Source organism: Giraffa tippelskirchi, chromosome 3 (genome assembly GCF_054371585.1).
Source record: "Giraffa tippelskirchi isolate mGirTip1 chromosome 3, T2T-mGirTip1v1.2.pri, whole genome shotgun sequence".
NCBI classification, from domain to species: Eukaryota; Metazoa; Chordata; class Mammalia; order Artiodactyla; family Giraffidae; genus Giraffa; species Giraffa tippelskirchi.
Window position 1 is genome coordinate 55,580,885 of NC_137277.1, and position 19,359 is coordinate 55,600,243.

General features: G+C 37.9%; 1 protein-coding gene and 1 long non-coding RNA gene across 6 annotated transcripts in view; one reads left to right on the plus strand and one right to left on the minus strand.

Moving 5' to 3' along the window:
- The window catches only part of ANKFN1 (ankyrin repeat and fibronectin type III domain containing 1), a 487,980-nt gene that overhangs the window by 85,710 nt on the left and 382,911 nt on the right, over positions 1-19,359 (minus strand). For all 4 annotated transcript variants that reach the window (XM_081585328.1, XM_081585331.1, XM_081585330.1 and 1 more), the window contains 2 exons: positions 7,534-7,631; positions 4,340-4,430 (listed from right to left, as the gene is read on the minus strand). In XM_081585328.1, the coding sequence (XP_081441454.1) occupies positions 4,340-4,430; positions 7,534-7,631 (189 nt within the window). The remainder of the gene's footprint in view (positions 1-4,339; positions 4,431-7,533; positions 7,632-19,359) is intronic.
- The window catches only part of LOC145543536 (uncharacterized), a 252,141-nt gene that overhangs the window by 71,977 nt on the left and 160,805 nt on the right, over positions 1-19,359 (plus strand). Inside the window, exon 3 of one of the 2 annotated variants that reach the window (XR_014080772.1) lies at positions 5,801-7,971. This is a non-coding gene — a long non-coding RNA (uncharacterized LOC145543536). Of the gene's footprint in view, positions 1-5,800; positions 7,972-19,359 lie in introns of those variants that run through there. The other variant, XR_014080771.1, reaches the window with a different exon arrangement.

The following is a 19,359-nucleotide window of genomic DNA, read 5'->3' on the forward strand; positions in this document are numbered from 1 at the left end:
TTTCTCTTGTTATGTACCATGCCATTTAACATCAGTCTATAAAAACACATTAAGGCCTTTTGTAAAAATATTTTAAAAAGTTTTATAGCTTACTGGAACATATTACCAAATTTCCAATTACTCTGTCATGTTAGAATACATTGTCCTCTAGTAAATATCTGAATACTGATATATGTTACATCACAATGTCATACTCTGTTTATAAATAGAACCAGAGTGTTTTTATATTGTTCTTTCCAAGTGACATGGCATGTCTGCAGTGACTATAATGACATGTTTCGATTTCAGTTCTTTGCCAGATACCCCTACTAATCAAATGTGCTGTTTTAGAAAGTGTTGCCATTTGCTATGTTAATTACCAAGTAATAAGTAACTCTTCCCAGCCCTGCACAACTGTTCTTTTCATTCTGGAGAGAGCTCTTCAGATGGGCTGTGAGGGAGAGTATCCGAATAGAATTTGAAGTTTACAGAACCAGGATCCATCTGATGTTTATAAGTAAATACATAATATAAATCAGAATTTGCATGGGATATGCATTTGGAGTGGGTTTCCCCCTGCGCCACCTTCAGGGGTACTATTGTTTTCCTACTTTTTTTTTTTCTTTTCTATTCCTTCTATCCTTCCATCTTCAAAAATACATATCCTTCCTCTCTGTCCCACCCTGGAATGAGATTGGTTCCTTAAGTATCTTAGTATACTAGATAGTATAGTAGTGTCTTATCGTAATCTTGCAATATTCCCCATATGTGTTTCTGGCAAGTCTTCAGTAAGAAAGATGCCCAGATAAGACTGGAATAGTTAAATCATCCAATGCTAGGGGACTCAGGAGTCTTAGAGATCTTAGGTATTTGTGGTCCAAGGCTCTGTATGGCCCGATTTAGCTATCTGAATCCACAAGAGGCAAGAATACACAGAAGAACTCTACAAAAAAGTTCTTAATGACCAGAATAACCATGATGGTATGGTTACTCACCTAGAGCCAGACATCCTGGAGTGTGAAGCGGGCCTTAGGAAGCATTACTATGAGCAAAGCTAGTGGAGATGATGGGGAATTCCAGCTGAGCTATTTAAAATCCTAAAGGATGCTGCTGTGAAAGTGCTGCATTCAATACACCAGCAAATTTGGAAAACTCAGCAATGGCCACAGGACTGGAAAAGGTCAGTTTTCATTCCAACCCCAAAGAAGGACAATGTCAAAGAATGTTCAAACTGCTGCACAATTGCATTTATCTCACATGCTAGCAAGGTAATGCTCAAAATCCTTCAAGCTAGGCTTCAACAGTACATAAACTGAGAACTTGCAGATGTACAAGCTGGGTTTAGAAAAGGCAGAGGAACCAGAGATCAAATTGCCAACATCTATTGGATCACAGAAAAAGCAAGAGAATTCCAGAAAAAGCTTCTACTCCTGCTTCATTGACTCTGCTAAAGCTTTTGTGTGGATCACAAAAACTGAAAAATTCTTAACCTGCCATCTTACCTGCCTCCTGAGAAACCTGTATGTAGGTCAAGAAGCAACAGTTAGAACTGGACTTGTTCAAAATTGGGAAAGGAGTACATCACTCCAGTATATTGTCACTCTGCTTATTTAACTTATATGTGGAGTACATCATGCGAAATGCTGGGCTGAATGAATCACAAGCTAGAATTAAGATTGCTAGAAGAAATACCAATAACCTCAGAAATATCAATAACCAGGAGAAATATCAATAACCTCAGAAGTATAGATAATCACCCAATGGCAGAAAATGAAGAGGAACTAAAGAGCTTCTTGATGAAGGTGAAAGAGGAGAGTGAAAAAGCTGGCTTAAAACTCAACATTCAGAAAACTAAGATCATGCCATCTGGTCCAATCACCTCTTGCAAATAGATGGGAAAAAATGGAAATAGTTACAGACTTTATTTTCTTGGACTCCAAATCACTGCAGACATTGACTGCAGCCATGAAATTAAAAGATGGTTGCTCCTTGGAAGAAAAGCATAACAAACCTAGATAGGGTATTGAAAAGCAGAGACATCATTTTGCTGAACAAAGTCTGTATAGTCAAAGCTATGGTTTTTCAATAGTCATACATGGATGTGAGAGTTGAACCGTAAAGAAAGCTGAGTGCTAAAGAATTGATGCTTCCTAACTGTGGTGTAGGAGAAGACTTCTGAGAGTCCCTTGGTGACAAAGGAGATCAAACCAGTGAATCCTAAAGGAAATCAACCCTGAATATTCATTGGAAAGACTGATGCTGAAGCTGAAGCTCTAATAATTTGGTCACCTGATGTAAACAGCCAACTCACTGGAAAAGACCCCGCTGCTGGGAAAGGTTGAAGGCAGGAGGAGAAGGGGCGACAGAGGATGAGATGGTTGGATGGCATCTTTGACTCAATGGACATGAGTTTGAGCAAACTCCAGGAGACAGTGAAGGACAGAGAAGCCTGGCATGCTGCCGTCTATGGGGTCGTAAAGAGTCGGACATGACTGAGCAACTGAACAGCAACAGCGATAATCCACCAGAGGCAGTGGGTGGTATTGGCTGGCTGGCTTTTAGTCTGATTGTCTGCCTGATGGCAGGGCACTAGTTACTGCATAGAGTCTTCACTATTTCAGACTTAATCCTGGCTCAGCCATGTACCAAAGTTGTGATCCTGGGCAAGGCAACATCTTCTCTCAATCCTGATTTCCTTATTAGTAGAGGAGGAGTAGAGCCTGGTGGTGAAGAGCAAGGGACAAAGGGTTTAGACTTGACTTCAGTGCTTGCTAATTTTGTGTTGTTGGGCCATATGTGTGTGTGTTATGTACATCAACATTAATAGTTCCCTCATCAGTAAAAAGTAAAAAACACCTCAATAGATTTGTTATGAAGATTGACTTAATCTGTATAAAATTCTAGATTAACGTGCAGCATATAAGCAGTTTTAGAAATGTCAGCTCTGGTATTGATAGTGATGCAGATGATAATGGTGATGTTTGTCCACAAGATGGGAACAGCAACTGTTGTTAGGATTACGTGATACACTGACTGTGAAAGCTCGTAATATGCTACCTGATTCATGGTTTCTCCTGGGTAAGCATTATTAGAATACTTGAAGAATACATAAACATATAAAAAGGAAACCAAAGAGCCCATAATCTTATAACCTAAATAGCCACTGTTAAATTTTAATAATTATATGCAGACACACCTACCTAACTGTGGTCAGACTCACAGTTTAAATGTGAAAAAATTGTGAAAATTGTTTATATAAAACTTACACTATAAGAATGTCTTCTATACAATGTTGGTTTTTTAAAAATACCATTTGTAATGGTTGCATTTTGTTCTATAGTGTGGATCTCTATACATCGTGTTTTATTTAACCATGAAATTGATATTGGATATTTATTTGTTCTCCTCATCACACATGATATTTCACTATATCAATATATTGCTGCAGTGCCCATGTTTGTTTATGATTGTGTGTCTGCATCTGTTTCTTTAGGTTATATTCTTAGACATATAATTATGGGATAGAAAGAAATGAATGTTCTTATAGCAGTTGATATAATATAAACATTGTCTTCTACAAAGGATGGAGCAGTTTGCACTGTCACAAGAACATGTGATACCATTTTAAATGATCACATTAGTGAGGATTTTTTAAAATTAAAATATAATTCAGAGCAATAGATTTATTATGTAGAAAATATCATCTTGTGGTATGTCTGGAGATATTTCTTCTTATTGAATTTTCTGGTTAATAGAGAATTACCAAATATACCACACATAAATTATTAATTTTAAACTAATTAGAAGGGGCTTTGCTGGGTTTTTCCACCACCATTACAAGTATTAGAGATTTTGTTTGTGGCAGAGTGTAGCAGAGTGCCTGTTAATAAGAAAGCTTTCCTTATGATGGAATATGAGTAAGATTTGCTAGATTTTTGGTGAGGAAGGTGAGGTGAGAGCTAAAGTGGATTGCATGTACTTGGGGCCAGCCAGTCCTAGTATGACATTTCAGTACATCCCCACAAAAGCCCTGTGAAGGGTATGATGCGACCCATTCTACAGATGTTGAACTGAGACTCAGAGAGTTTAAGTAAATTTTTAAGGCCATGTGGCTAATAAAATGTATAATGGGTATCTAATCCAGTCTTGCTGGTTCCAAATTCCCCCTTCTTTTATTCCACTGAGTTGCCTCCCCGGGAAACATTTCTGCAGAGGAATCATTCATTATGTGGCCAGATGCTACTCTGAGGAGGTCTTGTTAGTGTGAAGCAGTGGGGAGAGGGAATGGCAGTGGCATCCTGAGGATAGAATTGCAGCTGGAGCCTGGCCGGTCTTGAGAGAATTCACAGCCACCACCTACTAGAAGGAGAAGCACATGCTGGTGTCGTGGTCTGAGCAGGTCCCCATCCTTTCATGTTATAAGCCGACACTTGAACAAAATACTGTTGGCCCTGCAAAGTATTGAAACAGAGAGAATGATGCATTGGGAATTTTATTTTACAAGGTCAGTTTTATCCTGTGTCTGATGAACTCATTCATCCCATTACCCACACTTTAACTTTCTAGCTTTTCTTGACTACTATGTTTTTACATGATAATAAATGTGTTTGGGGTACCCTCTTAATTTATTGGTGCTTTCTTTTTTCCCAAATTGGAATATCTTAGTTGCTTTTCCTGACCTCCTCCCAAATATTATATACCAATTTTTAAGTCATAGTTCTGTAGGGTTTACCAAAACCTTCAATTTCTCACCCTTTATCTGTTTTTCCTTTTTTTCTCCTCCCTAGTGGCATATGCTATCACCTTTTTCTAACTGATCATCTTGCTTCATAAAATTGACAAGTTGTAATGAACACATTTTCAGATTAATAATGAAATATCTGCTCCATTCTTTTAGTGGTTGCATAGTACTTCACTTTTGTTAAACACATTTATTTATTTAACCAATCCCTTATCAGTGGACAGATCATTTCCACATTTTATGATACAATAAATAATACTGTAATAAATATTCTTTACTCAATTATTTTTTTAAAAATTAAATCTTTGATGTTACTTCCTTTTAAAAACCATTATTAAAACAATAGTTTATATCTATAATGTCTTAAGATATCAAGAATTAGGAGTTGTGGCTGTATGGAGGTTCCTCAAAAAAATAAGAACTTCCATATGATCCAGCAATTCCATATCCAGATATTTATCCAAAGAAAATAAAACACTGATTTCAAAAGATATATTCATCTGAATGTTCATAGCAGCATTATTTACAATAACCAAGGTATGGAAGCAATCCGTGTCCATCAGCATATGAATGGATAAAGAAGATGTGATACACACACACACACATACACACAGACAATGGACTCAGCCATAAGAGTGAAGTTTTGCCATTTGCAACAGCATGGATGGGCCCGGAGGATATTATGCTTAGTGAAATAAACCAGAAAAAGACAAATACTGTATGATATCAGTTATATGTAGAGTCTAAAAAATAAAACAAACTAGAAATATAACAGGAAACAGACTCACAGATATAGAGAACAAGCTAGTGGTTACCAGTAGGGAGAGAGAAGTAGGGAGGACAGAGAAAGGAGAAGAGAATTAAGAGGTACAAACCACTGGGTAAAAAATAAAGAAGATACATCAAGTATGTAATGTACAACACAGGGAATATAGCCAATATTTTATAACTTTAAATGAAGTATAATCTATAAAAATATTGGATCACTATATTCTACACCTGAAACTAATATAACATTGTAAATAAATTCTACTTCTATTTATCTATTTATTTTTGGCCCTCTGGCATGTGGCATCTCAGTTCCCCGGTCAGGATCCAACCTGTGCCCTCTGCAGGTGCAGTGGAAGCGTGGAGTCTTAACCACCGGACCACCAGGGAAGTCTCATATGCTTCAATTTTTAAAAGAGAATTAAGTTGTTTTTTGTTTGATTATAGAATTTTAAAATGTTTTGTATGGTTTTATGTTTTTGCTTTGAAGAATTTATTTTTTCCCCCAAAAGGGTATTTCAGAAGTCAGCACTTGTTAAAGCGTTGCTTGTAAAATCTGTAAAATAATGTTTGAAGTTAAAAAAAAATAGAAATCGTTGTAGAGCCTTTTCTAGGGACTTAATAATAGTGGACTTACCTATTATAAACTTAATTTTTATAACATTAAAAATGGGTTTCTATGTATCTCGGCGTTACGGAGATTCTGTAGAAGTGTAAGTCTGCTTCTAGGCTTTTATGTGATTAGGATAGTGTCTGCATTACTCTCATTGGACGACCAAGTGGAAAAACTTAATCCCTATAAAAATTAGTTCAAATATTAGAGAATTCTCTGTGGAGAGTTTTCCAATTTTATCACCGTATCACTTTTTCTTTTAAGCAATGGAAATTCCCTTGGGTTCTCTCTGGCCCTCTTCCATCATGTGAGCTATAGTGTTGGGAATCAGATGCTGATAGCATCTCTGGGGGCCACCCACTCAGGGGTTTGTTTGTTCTGCTAATCCATAGTTTTGGCCCCTGGTGTAGACGTGTAAGATGAAAAGTTAAGAATCTGTGATGATGACCCAACCACCAAGAATTCTGTTAGAATAAGGTGGTTCAAACTTGAAGAGGTACAACCTAACACAGCTTTTTAATCCTGGGCTTCAGGATTATGCTTTACAGATAACTGTTTTAATTGACTAGCCTTTTAGAAAAACAAGAAAATTCTCCCTCTGCCTCTCACATTCAAAGGTCCTAAGATATTAATTATTTGAGTTGGATTAAAAAAATACAGGTTTAAGTTTACCTAAAACCTTTTTTAATTAAAAAATATTGATGATCCAGTTTAGTTGCATTAATTGTTTGAGGAAATACAGAATTTGTTCCAGTCTGAACTGATTTGTTAGGTGTTTTTATATACTGCATTTCATATGCTCATATAGTTTGTAGTTCTATAAATAATTAACATTTAGATTGGTTAAACAAATAAGCACAGTTTGTTCCAGTTTTTCATTCACAGTTAAAATTGGTTCAGGTTATTGAGAAGTGTAGTGCCACCATATATAGTTTTCTTTTTTTGTAAAAGCAGATTTAGACACACTTTTTTTTTTGTAATCGAGGGGAAAGGATTTCTCTCAGGAAATTGTGTGACTCCAGTTGATGACTGATCTCAACTGAGGCTGTCGGGGTGAGGGTTAGATGAGGCTGTTATTTTTACCATCAGACAGGGAGTCAAAATTGGATCTCTTAGAGCCTTTGATCCCTCCCCCAACCCCTGAGATTAAACTGTGATCCAGAAAGCAGCAGCTTTCAAGGCTTGCATGAGGCCAGTCTTTTTCTGATCTCTGTAGAACATGGCAGCTTACAAAGTGGTTCATGCTGTCTGCTCTCTCCTTTGTGGGGTTCAGATTATGGATACCAGACATATCATGCTTCATGAGTGGCAGTTGTTGCCAGAGGAATGGTCGTTGGCTGTTGCTTCCAAAGTAGGCATTTGCTACGAATATCCCAGCACAGACATCAGGGGCAGGGGAACAGGGAGTGTGGCGGGAGGACTCGGCATTTACCGTTGTAAGTCCTGTGATTGTGTATTTCAGGGTCTGCAGGTTTTCCATGATGATTTCTCCAGCCAAAGGACAGAAGTCTTTAGACATGCTCCATTCCACTGGATGGAAAGGGGAGGGTAGGGGAAAAGAGAGGGAGAGAGGAAAATAGAGAAAGAAAAAGGAAGAATAGTCATCTCTCAAGAAGCATTATAGAAACTCCAGCATATAATCACTCTCAAAAACAGTGAAGTTTATCATCTTTCCCCTATACTGGCAATCTAACAGTTCTCAGGGTAAGGCAGTTTCCACATCCACCATTATTTTTTAAAACAAAAGCAGGAAAAAACAATCACTCACTCAACAGTGATTGTGCATGCTAAGTCACTTCAGTCGTGTACGACTCTTTGTGACCCCATGGACTGTAGCTGGCCAGGCTCTTCTGTTCATGGGATTCTCTAGGCAAGAATACTGGAGTGGATTGCCATGCCTTTCTCCAGGGGATCTTCCTGACCCAGGGACCCGCATCTCTTAAGTCTTCCGCAGTGGCAGGCAGGTTCTTTACCCCAGAGCCACCTGGTATGTATTTTATGTATATAGACAAACACATGCTTACATGTTATATAAAAAGCTTGTTGTATATAGAAGGTAAGCTATTTATTACGTGTGAGAAGTGAAGGATTCATTAGGATATTATCTTCTATTTGTTCCCTAGGTCTGGCTTCTCTTTCGCCATTTTGCCGAGAGTTTTACTTCAAGATCCCAGGGGTATTCTTATCACAAATAAAGAAGCCTTCTTTCATGCCCTTCTGCAGAATTTGACTCCTCCTTCTAGAATAATTCTCTTTCTTTAATGTCCTATGCTCTACTCCTCTGGCTTTCGTTCTCTTCCATGATAGTGTCTTCCAGGCTTTTTCATTGGCTTCTTTTCAGTTGGAGAATTTAGGATTTGTGGCTGACCTCTTCAGTGCTCCCCACACACCTGACATCTCCAAAGCGGGTGTTCATTCACAGTTAAATCTAACACTCAAATTGAAACACCCCATTTTACTGTGAGACATGATCTTTCATAACATTTTCCACTGGTTGGAAAAACCCATGGTCAGGAGAGAGACATTGTACATCATCAGTAAAAAGCATCTTAAGTGACCGTTTACACATGGCAGGATTTGAGGCAATCCTAAATGAAGCATGAGCTTAAGTCACATGGAAGACAAGGCCTGCATATTTCTAAACCTCATGATGACAAGCTATAAACATTAAGATTTAAATCATATTCTCTGTGACACTTAAATGCTGCAAAATTAAGCCAGACCATCTAAATCCTGCTGCTCCCCCAGACTCAGACAATTCCTCTGCTTGTGGAAGTACTCCACTAAGTACTTTTTCTTATAGGAATGTTTCTCTTCTCTTTTTCTTAATTTTAACTCATGACTTTGTCACACATCTAGTCAACCAACCTAAAACTCGGTGCATCCTTGCCTCCTCTTTTTCTCCAGTTCCTCACAACCGGTTGATTACTATACCCAGTAAATTCTGTTTTTAAATGCCTCCCATAAACTTCCCTCTCTTCCCTCACTGAAGCTATTGTAGAGCAGACTCTCATAATCATGAGCATCAACTCTGCAACTGATTTTTTTTAGGCCTAATTAATAAACTCTCCTAATTGATTTTTCTGTTCATCTCCATATCCTTATATACGATCTTCTTATTATAACCTGCATTATAGTTTTAAAATGAAGATCGAATTATTTAGTTTCTCTGCCTAAAATCTTTTCATGGTGTCTAGTTGATTTCAAAGTGAGATTAAATCTTAACAAGGCATTCAAGGACCTTCACAGTCTAGCCCCAACATTATACTACTATCCTTATGTTCTGCCATTTCCCAAAGCAAAGTCCTTGCTTTATAAATCTCTGTTGCCTGGTTATTACTCTGTGTGTTTTTATGCCTCTGTCTTGTGTTCATCTTCCAACTTTGCTTGTCCAAACCCTACTAATCCTCTAAATTCCTCAGGAATAATTAATTAAATACATCTTTTTTCTGTGTTCCCAAAGTACTTTATTTGTATAAAAATAAGATTTAATACACATAATTATGCTTTATTGTATGTGTCTCTTTTTTTGTTAGATGTTGGGAAAGTTAAGAATAAGAAAAGTGTTAGTCATTTTTCTCCTCTAGATCCACACGTGGATCTGTGTTCTTGGTGCATAGAAGATGCTTACTAAATATTTCATAAATCAAATACATATATATATTTGTTTTATTGTGTGCATTTGCATATGTACACATGCTCACAAACACACAATCCAGAATAGACTGGTTTTCCAACATAGAGATATTTTTCTCATGTGAATCTTCTCCTTCTCCAGACTCTTGCCCTTTGAAGCTCTCAGGCACATTATAAAGTCTAATTAGAATCAAATGATTAAGGTTTTATGTTTACTCTCAAATCAAGCCTATACCTCATTATGAATACATATTCTAAAAAATATATGTGGATGCATTTTAATATATGTGTTTTATATATGTGTATATATGTATAATTTTTTGCAAATGTTTTATTATGCTTATGAGCTCTTAGCTCTTGAAAAAGCCAAGTTTCTTAAAGTCAAATTAGAGAGAGTTTGTAATCAGAGAATAATGTTGCATATTATTTTAAGCTAAAGAAAAAAGAGCAGTCACTGAGGGAATTATCACAAACAAAATGAAAATCAGTAGCACATGTACAAGGACATTTATAAAGAACAAAGAATATAGGAAAATTCTAGAAACAAAAATATCTTTGGTTGCCATTGAGATATATATGGTTGACTGATGTGGTGAAGCCCCAAGCCCAAGGCTGAGGATCAAGAGCTTCTGATTTTGGGCTGAGGATTCAGGGTAACATCCAAAAGAAGAGCTAAGGATTAGTGGGAACAAGACCAGATTATTTGAGAAATGATTAATGAAAAGTTGCTCAGAGATGCAGTCTTCAAAATTTCTCAAGAAACAACAATTTATTTTTGAATAAGAGCTGTCATGTTCTATTGAAATATGTTCTTACAAAGCATACTTCAGATGGAAAAGAGGGCCTGGCTTCTTGAAAAACAGCACACACACACAAAAACAAATAGAAGCAGGTTTGTAGGGAGGTATGGTCCTCTTCAGGAGTTAATAGAAAGGTTTAAACGTTTAAGTGTAATTTGATCTTATAATGTGTGTAGATTTCAACAGGTGAAGGATTTAGAGAAAGAGAAGACTCACACGAAAGGAAAAAAATCCTCCACATTGGAATAGCCAGTCCATTCTGGGACAACCTATAGTTGTTTTCCCTCTATGTACTTCCTTGGGTTGGTGGGCTCTTTTGACATAAAGAAAGGTGATTCTGCTCACTCCTGAAAATAGAGTGAGTAGGAATCACTTTGAGAGTCAATTGGGAGTTCTAAGAAGGCAACTTAGTAAGGTCTCTCTGGAAAGTTATGTGTAGGTAGTTTAAAGACTTAATATTAAAGCCATGAGAAAAATCACTTATAAGTCTGCTCTAAATCCCTGAAGGGTTGGAGCTGTATATATGAAGTTTAAGACTATATAAGACTTATAATTTTCAGATAAAGATCAGGGCAACTGTTTCTACTTAGGTCTGGGAAATAGAAGCAGGGTTCAATCATGCAATAGCTCACAGCAGTTGAACATTAGTGAAAAAAGGTGCCAGACAAAACCTAGGTGTTAGCATTTTTTAACATTTGGCTCTGGCTCAAACTGTGAATCAGTGTATTTATATCAAATAGCTATGAATATTTTAAATGTGATTTGCTATTTTAACAAATATTTCACTTTTATCTAAGCTTTAGAAATGTCAGCTGGGCAAGAGAGTTCTAGCTGAACCGTCACCATTTTCCTGATGACAGTTATGTAAACCACAGACTGAAAGCCCAAGAAGAAAAAGAGCTCCTGACGGGTTGGCCTTGTCATTTGAAGTCTATAACGTAAGGAGAAATGTCCCAGGGAGAAGGGTAGAAAATGCATGACTGGAAACGTTAGGGTACGCAAGCAGAGAACTTAGTCAAAATTTCATGCCTCATGGTGTGGACTGAGTGATTAACAAACCCTGAAGAGTTGTAACAGTGTTACAGCTGAAGAGGCCATCCAAAGTCTGCTGGGGCCTCAGTGACGCATGCATTACTGTGTGATGATGAGGACTGTGTAAAAGTAAAAGCATAAAGAGGTAACATTGCAGCAATGTGTAGTTTCTCTTCAATTGATTAAAAAAAAACAAATCTAAAACTGGCTATTGTCCAGCTTCTCCCTCAAATCTCAAATGACTCAAAGTCTAGAGAAGTTGTTTTACCCTCTTCACACATCAAGAGGACAGACTGTAAAAGGGATGCTCTTGTCCAGGCCCTACCCAAGCTTTCCACTTGAGCCCCACCAGTCACTTGACTTGTATGCGTATGCTGTTTTCTCTTTTGGTATGCTCGCCTTTCCCCAAATCTTCTACCTACTCCATTCAAACCCCTGGTTCCAGGACCCTTCCTTTCCACAGCTCTTCTTGGCTTTCCAAGGGAAGCCTCTTTGCAAAACTCCCCTTAGCAATTGTAATACATCTGTTACATGGCACTTGCTTTATTATTCTGTATTTAAGAGATCTGTCTCCTCTTGAGTCTATGAGCTCTCTGAGAGCCTGAACCAAGCTGCATTAATAGCAGTTTCCAAAGCATCTGTCATAGCACCTAGCACAATATAGGTGGTTCAGTATAAATTGGGTGAACTGAATACTTGATTCATGACTTTGGAATGCTTGAAGACTAAGATAGACAGAAATCTGACCCTGGTACTTAAAGAATAAGAAAACAGTGTAGAATAGAAAAAATTACAGTCAAAAGAGAACAGAAGTTGTTTGAGCTGCTTAATAAGTAGTTGAGATGGAGATTAATTCCTGGCTTTCAGATTCCCAGCATCCCACACTGCTCACTTGTCTATACTGCCTCTGAGGACCCCCAAAATTAAAGTTTATTTCCTATTCTCTATCAGCATTTCTATGGAACCAAAACAGCATTTTTACTGGCCACACTCACCCGGCGCCTTAGCTAATGAATGGAATTTGGCTAGACTGCCCAGCCCAGCACCAGAGCATTATGAATCTTCCCTTGATTCATCTAATTGTGCAGTTTCTAACCTTTCAGGCCAACCATAGCACAAGAGGAAGAGAGAGGGAGAGAGGAACGGGCCGAGAAACCCAGAGAAAGATCAAATATAGTCATTTCTAGAGATGAGAAGACCTGTCTTGCTAAAGCATGAACCCGCTCCACACTTGTGCGTTTTAATTGGGAACTGACGAGAAAACTCTGAATCTGGGAATTCTGTTTAGGTCTGGCAACATACGAGATTGGAGCCGCTTGCATTTTTTATTTTAAATTCCCTTGGTAGTTCGAGAAGCAGGGGCATGCATTACTTTCAAACAAGAATCTTTATTGTTTGCATAGCACACAGTCTTCCAGTTAATTAGAAAAACATTTTTTTCCCAAATTAAATTTCCCTAGAAAAACAATGATTTAAATTAAGGGCAAAAGGCTTTTTTGGGGGGGTGGGGAGACACTAGTAAATCCTTCCTGCACCTATTACTTCTAGAAGACTAAAAGTGCAGTTGGAATTGGAAGGCTATATTCATTCATTTATTGTCAGATTCTGCCATCCATAAAAATAATATGCCTCTACTTGTATAGGTTATGTACTGTCTTAGTTTTGCCTGCCATATGACAGAGCTACCTATAGACACAGACATGATGAAGAGATTCTAAATGTTCAGGTTTTTGAAAAGTGCAGAACACTACAAAAGAGTACAAATAACAACAAAACTCAGCTCCACAATCTGATCTATTTGCTTCTTTATCTCCTAATGGCTTTCCTCTTAGGGCTCTTATCTGAATTTGTACTTTCTCTTGATCCTCTTTGCTTTGTAAATAAAATATATAGTTTTTGTGATTCTTACTACTACTAAGAGTTCTTTCTCTTTTTCCAAGCATGGCATGAAATGTTTGCTGAAGGTATACCAGTCTTTAGAGGCCCAGCTGCCATCAGCTTAATGTCTTCAGTGAGATTCAAAGAGCTTCACCTCTTGCACTTTCTTGGTCTCTTAACCAGAGGTGCCTTTAAGCAAAAATTTCTTCAGTAATTTCTACAGTTTGGGGATGAGAAAGTCTGAATGATCTCTACTACTGGAGTTACTGGAAGTATAAGTAACCCCCAAATCCCAGATCATATAGAAATCACTTTTTTTTTCATTTATAGGATCTCTTTCCTTAGTAGAGTCATCTACTGGGTTTTCCTAGAACATTAAATTAAAAGTTAGGAAGGTCTCAGATTTATCACAAACTACAAAGTGCAAAATCTCCTTATGTCACATCTAAGATTAGGTGGTATGATAGGGTGGCTTTTAGAGATAGCACAGAGAGGCAGAAGGAGAAAGTCAGAGCTTGGTTCCAACCACATTTAGATCAGATAATTCCAGTGGTGCTGGAGTTGACCCATATGGCTTGCAAGAGCTGATTGTTAAAATTTCAGGAATTTTTCCAGCTAGAAGTTAAACATAGCCATCATTAAAAATTAAATTGCATAAACTTATAGTTAAGTAAATTGTGTTAAAAAGACAGTAAATAATCAAAACTCATGACTTCCTAATTTACTGCGTTTTACTTCTACTGCATTTTTATCTTAAGAGCATATTAATTATGCTCTTAAGATTATCAATACATATTTTATTAGTATGGTAGAAATAGCATATAATGATGTACTACTAAACTAATCTCCCCAGCCTGTTTAGTGACATCACATTGGTAGCTTCAATTGTGGTGGGAATATGTGCAGCATAGAAGTCAGCAAATGCTATGAAACCAAAGCTTGATTTTTTATTTTGTGGACTGTCTAAACCAGGTATTGGCAAACTATAGTTAAAAGCCAAATCTTGCCAGAGGTCAGGCTTTTACATTTTTAAAGGAGTGTAAACGCACGCATGCACACACACACAAACACACACACACAGAATATGGGACAGAGACAATATGTAATCCACAAAGCCTAATATGTTTACTCTCTGGTCCTTTGTAGGAGAAATTTGCTGACCATTAGTCTAGACTTAAGAAAGTGATAGAGAGTTAATAATTCAAATTAAAGTTAAATGTCTCTGTGGCTGTTATATTATGAGTAACACAAAATAATTGAGGAAATATTCTTCCAGTACTCAGAACTATTACTTGATTCTCCTCCTGCCCTCAATCTTTCCCAGCATCAAGGTCTTTTCCAATGAGTCGGTTCTTTGCATCAGGTGGCCAAAGTACTGGAGCTTCAGTTTCAGCAGAAGTTCTTCCAAGAATATTCAGGGTTGATTTCCTTTAGAATTGATCGATTTGATCTCCCTGAAGCCCAAAGGACTCTGAAGAGTCTTCTCCAGTGCCACAGTTTGAAAGCATCAATTCTTCAGCACTCAGCTGTCCTTATGGTCCAACTGTCACATCTGTATATGACCACTGGAAAAACCATAGCCTTGACTCTATGGATCTTTGTTGGCAAAGTAATGTCTCTGCTTTTTAATATGCTGTCTAGGTTTGTCATGGCTTTTCTTCTACGGAGCAAGCATCTTTTAATTTCATGACTGCAGTCACTGTCTGCAGTGATTTTGGAGCCCAACAAAATAAAATGTCACTGCTTCCACTTTTCCCTCTTCTATTTGCTATGAAGTGATGGGACTGGGTGCCGTGATCTCAATTTTTTTAATGTTGAGTTTCTAGCAAGCTTTTTCACTTTCCTCTTTCACTCTCATCAAGAGGTTCTTTAGTTCCTCTTTGCTTTCTGACATTAGGGTGGTACCATCTGCATATCTGAGGTTGTTGATATTTCTCTGAGCGGTCTTGATTCTAGCTTGTGATTCATCAAAGCTGGCATGATGTACCCTGCATAGAAGGGTGACAATATACAGCCTTGTCATACACCTTTCCCAATTTTGAACCAATCCATTGGTCCGTGTCCGGTTCTGATTGTTGCTTCTTAACCTGCATACAGGTTTCTCGGGAGGTAGGTACAGTGGTCTGGTATTCCCATCTCTTTAAGAATTTCCCACAGTTTTTTGTGGTCCACACAGTCAAAGGCTTTAGCATAGTCAATGCAGCAGAAGTAGATGTTTTTCTGGAATTCCCTTGTTTTCTCCATGATCCAACGGATGTTGGCAATTTGATCTCTGGTGGTTCCTCTACCACTTCGAAACCCAGCTTGTATATCTGGAAGTTCTCGGCTCACATACTGCTTGAAGGATTTTGAGAATAACCTTGCTAGTATGTGAAATGAGTTCAATTGTGTGGTAGTTTGAACATTCTTTGGCATTGCCCTTCTTTAGGATTGGAATGAAAACTGACATTTTCCTGTCCTGTGGCCACTGCTAAGTTTTCCAAATTTGTTGATGTATATTGAGTGTGGCCCTTTAACAACATCATCTTTTTAGTATTTGAAATAGCTCAGGTGGAATTCCATTAGCTCCTTTAATTTTGTTCATAGTAAGCTTCCTAATGGACTTCCCTGATAGCTCAGTTTGTAAAGAATCCACCTGCAACGCAGGAGACACCGGTTCGATTCCTGGGTCAGGAAGACCCGCTGGAGAAGGGATAGGCTACCCACTCCAGTATTCTTGGGCTTCCCTTGTGGCTCAGCTGGTGAAGAATCCACCTGCAATGTCGGAGACTTGGGTTAGATCCCTGGGTTGGGAAGATCCCCTGGGGAAGGGAAAGGCTACCCACTCCAGTATTCAGGCCTGGGGAATTCCATAGACTGTATAGTCCATGGGATCACAAAAGTCAGACACGACTGAGTGACTTTCACTTTCACTTTCATTTTCAATGCTTCCTAAGGCCCACTTGACTTCTCACTCCAGGGTGTCTGGCTCTAGGTCAGTGATCACACCATCGGGTTTATCTGCGTCATAAAAACCTTTTTTGTATAGTTCTTCTGTGTATTCTTGCCACTTCTTAATCTCTTCTGCTTCTGTTAGGTCCTTACTGTTTCTGTCCTTTATTGTGCCCATCCTTACATGAAATATTCCCTTGATATGTCCAGGTTTTTTTGAAAAAATGTCTAGTCTTTCGCATTCTATTGTTTTCCTCTGTTTCGTTGCATTCTTCATTTAAGAAGGCTTTCTTTTTTTTAAATTTAATTAATTTATTTATTATAGTTAAGAAGGCTTTCTTATCTCTTCTTGCTATTCTTTGTATTCTCTAGAACTCTGCATTCAGTTGGGTGTATCTTTCCCTTTCTCCTTTGCCTTTCACTTCTTTTCTTTCTCAGCTATTTGTAAAGCTTCCTCAGACAACCACTTTGCCTTCTTGCATTTCTTTTTCTTTAAGATGGTTTTGATCTCTGCTTCCTGTACAATGTTATGAACCTCTGTCCATAGTTCTTCAGGCACTCTGTCTACCAAAGCTGAACTCTTGAAATCTATTTGTCACCTCCACTGTATAATCAAAAGGGATTTGATTTAGGTCATACCTGAATGGTCTAGTGGTTTTCCCTACTTTCTTCAATTTAAGCCTGAATTTTGAAATAAAGAGCTCATGATCTGAGTCACAGTCAGCTCCAGATCTTGTTTTAGAGCTGCTTCATCTGTGGCTGCAAAGAACGTAATCAATCTGATTTCAGTATTGACCATCTGATGATGTCAATGTGTAGAGTCATCTCTTGGGTTGTTGGAAGAAGGTTTTTTCTATGACCAGAGTGATCTCTTGACCAAACTGTTAGCCTTTGCTCTGCTTCATTTTGCTCTCCAAGGCCAAACTTGCCTGTTATTCTGGGTATCTCTTGACTTCCTACTTTTGCATACCAATCCCCTATGATGAAAAGGACACCTTTTTTTTTGGTGTTAGTTCTGGAAAGTAGTGTAGGTCTTCAGAGAATAGGTAAACTTTAGCTTCTTCTTCAGCATCAGTGATTGGGGCATAGACTTGGATTATTGTGATGTTGAAAGGTTTGCCTTGGAAATGAATAGAGATTCTTCTGTCATTTTTGAGATTGCACCCAAATGCGCATTTCAGACTCTTTTGTTGACTATAAAGACTACTCCATTTCTTCTAAGGGAATCTTGCCCACAGTAGTAGATATAATGGGCTGCTTAACTAAATTAGCCCATTCCTGTCCATTTTAGTTCACTGATTCCTAAGATTGGTGACGTTCAGTCTTGCCATCTCCTGCCTGACCATGACCAATTTACCTTGATTCATGGACCCAGCATTGCAGGTTCCTATGCAGTATTGTTCTTTACAGCATTGGACTTCACTCACCATCTGACACATCCACAGCTAAGCATTGTTCTTGCTTTGGCCCAGCCACTTCATTCTTATTAGAACTATTAGGAATTGCATTCTGCTTTTCCCAGTAGTATATTGAACACCTTCTGACCTCAAGGGCTCATCTGCATGTGTCATATCTTTTTGCCTTTTCATACTGTCCATGTGATTCTCTAGGCAAGAATACTGGAGTGGGTTGCCATTTCCTTTTCCAGTAAACCACATTTTGTCAGAACTCTTCACTATTACCTGGCTGTCTTGGGTGGCCCTGCACAGTATGGCTCATAGCTTCATTGAGTTACACAAGCCTCTTTGCTATGAAAAGGCTGTGATCCATGAAGGGGATAGGCTGTGAGGGATTTATAAGAAAGTGTATGGTATATTTTATTATTATTATTTTAAAATTGTGTGCTCCATATCCTCTCTGTCAGTAAAATTTATTAAAAGACTGGTGTGTGTATGTGTGTGTGTACTTTTTTTCCTCAGAGATTCAATTGTCAAACATTTACCATCATACCGCTGGATAAATGATAGATGGTTGCTCAGATAAAGTATGAGTGTGGATGTATCCTGAATAGCAGGGTATAGTGTCCACAGAGGGTAGATTTCTCAAGCATGACTTAGGTAACATTCTGTTATCTAAGATGAAAATGAGGTATGTAAGCCACTTAAGAGGCAGGAATGGCACACTGAGGGCATCTGTGACAAATGTTCATTTCCTAAGGAATTACCATATGGGAGGTCTGTCCAGTGGCCAAGACCCAGGCACTGGTCTGTACAGGTGCTCAGACTCCTTACATCAGTGCTGCTTGCCCAAGCCAGTACTAGCCCAGAAACTAGCACAGCATGCAGCTTGTAGGGCAGGTGTCTGTGGACTTGATTGTAACAAGGATGGCAGCGTCATGGGCCGGCCAACTGAAACCTCAATGTTGGTTGTATGTGTGGCAAAACATCCTAGTCTACTCCCTCTGATGGCCTGAACGAGCTCTGTGCCTAAACAGGGTTATCTGGGTTTCATTATTGTTATAAATTTTTATATTCTTTGTTGTATTTACTCCATCACTACTCAACTGCTTTCTTTTCCTTGCAGCCTTTTCCACTGAGAAATAGTTATCAGTTTCTCTTATTCTTTAATTTATGCAAATTGAAGAAGTAGTAATGTAAAAGGGTCCAAGGCCAAATTTACTTCAAATTCTTCTTTTCCAACTTTTCTTATAAGATCTCTCTTTTTCTTCATTCTCTAGGATTAGGGAAAGCCTTTGTTACTTGTTATTTTATTAGCCTTATTCATTTCACCTTTTCTCAAATATTTGAGAATATTTGTCTCAAATATTTGGGAATTTTTATGTTTTATATATATATATATGTAAAGCTGAAAGCCACTGTTGAGTCAAGACTGTATAATCAAGTCAGTACCATACTTTTCATTTGAATGATTTGTCAAATCAGATTTTAGGTTACTTATGAAAATAATCTAAGAAGATAGTGCACCCATATGTACAAATGTTTGTGATAATTTGTTATGTAAGGGGTATTATGAAAATGAGA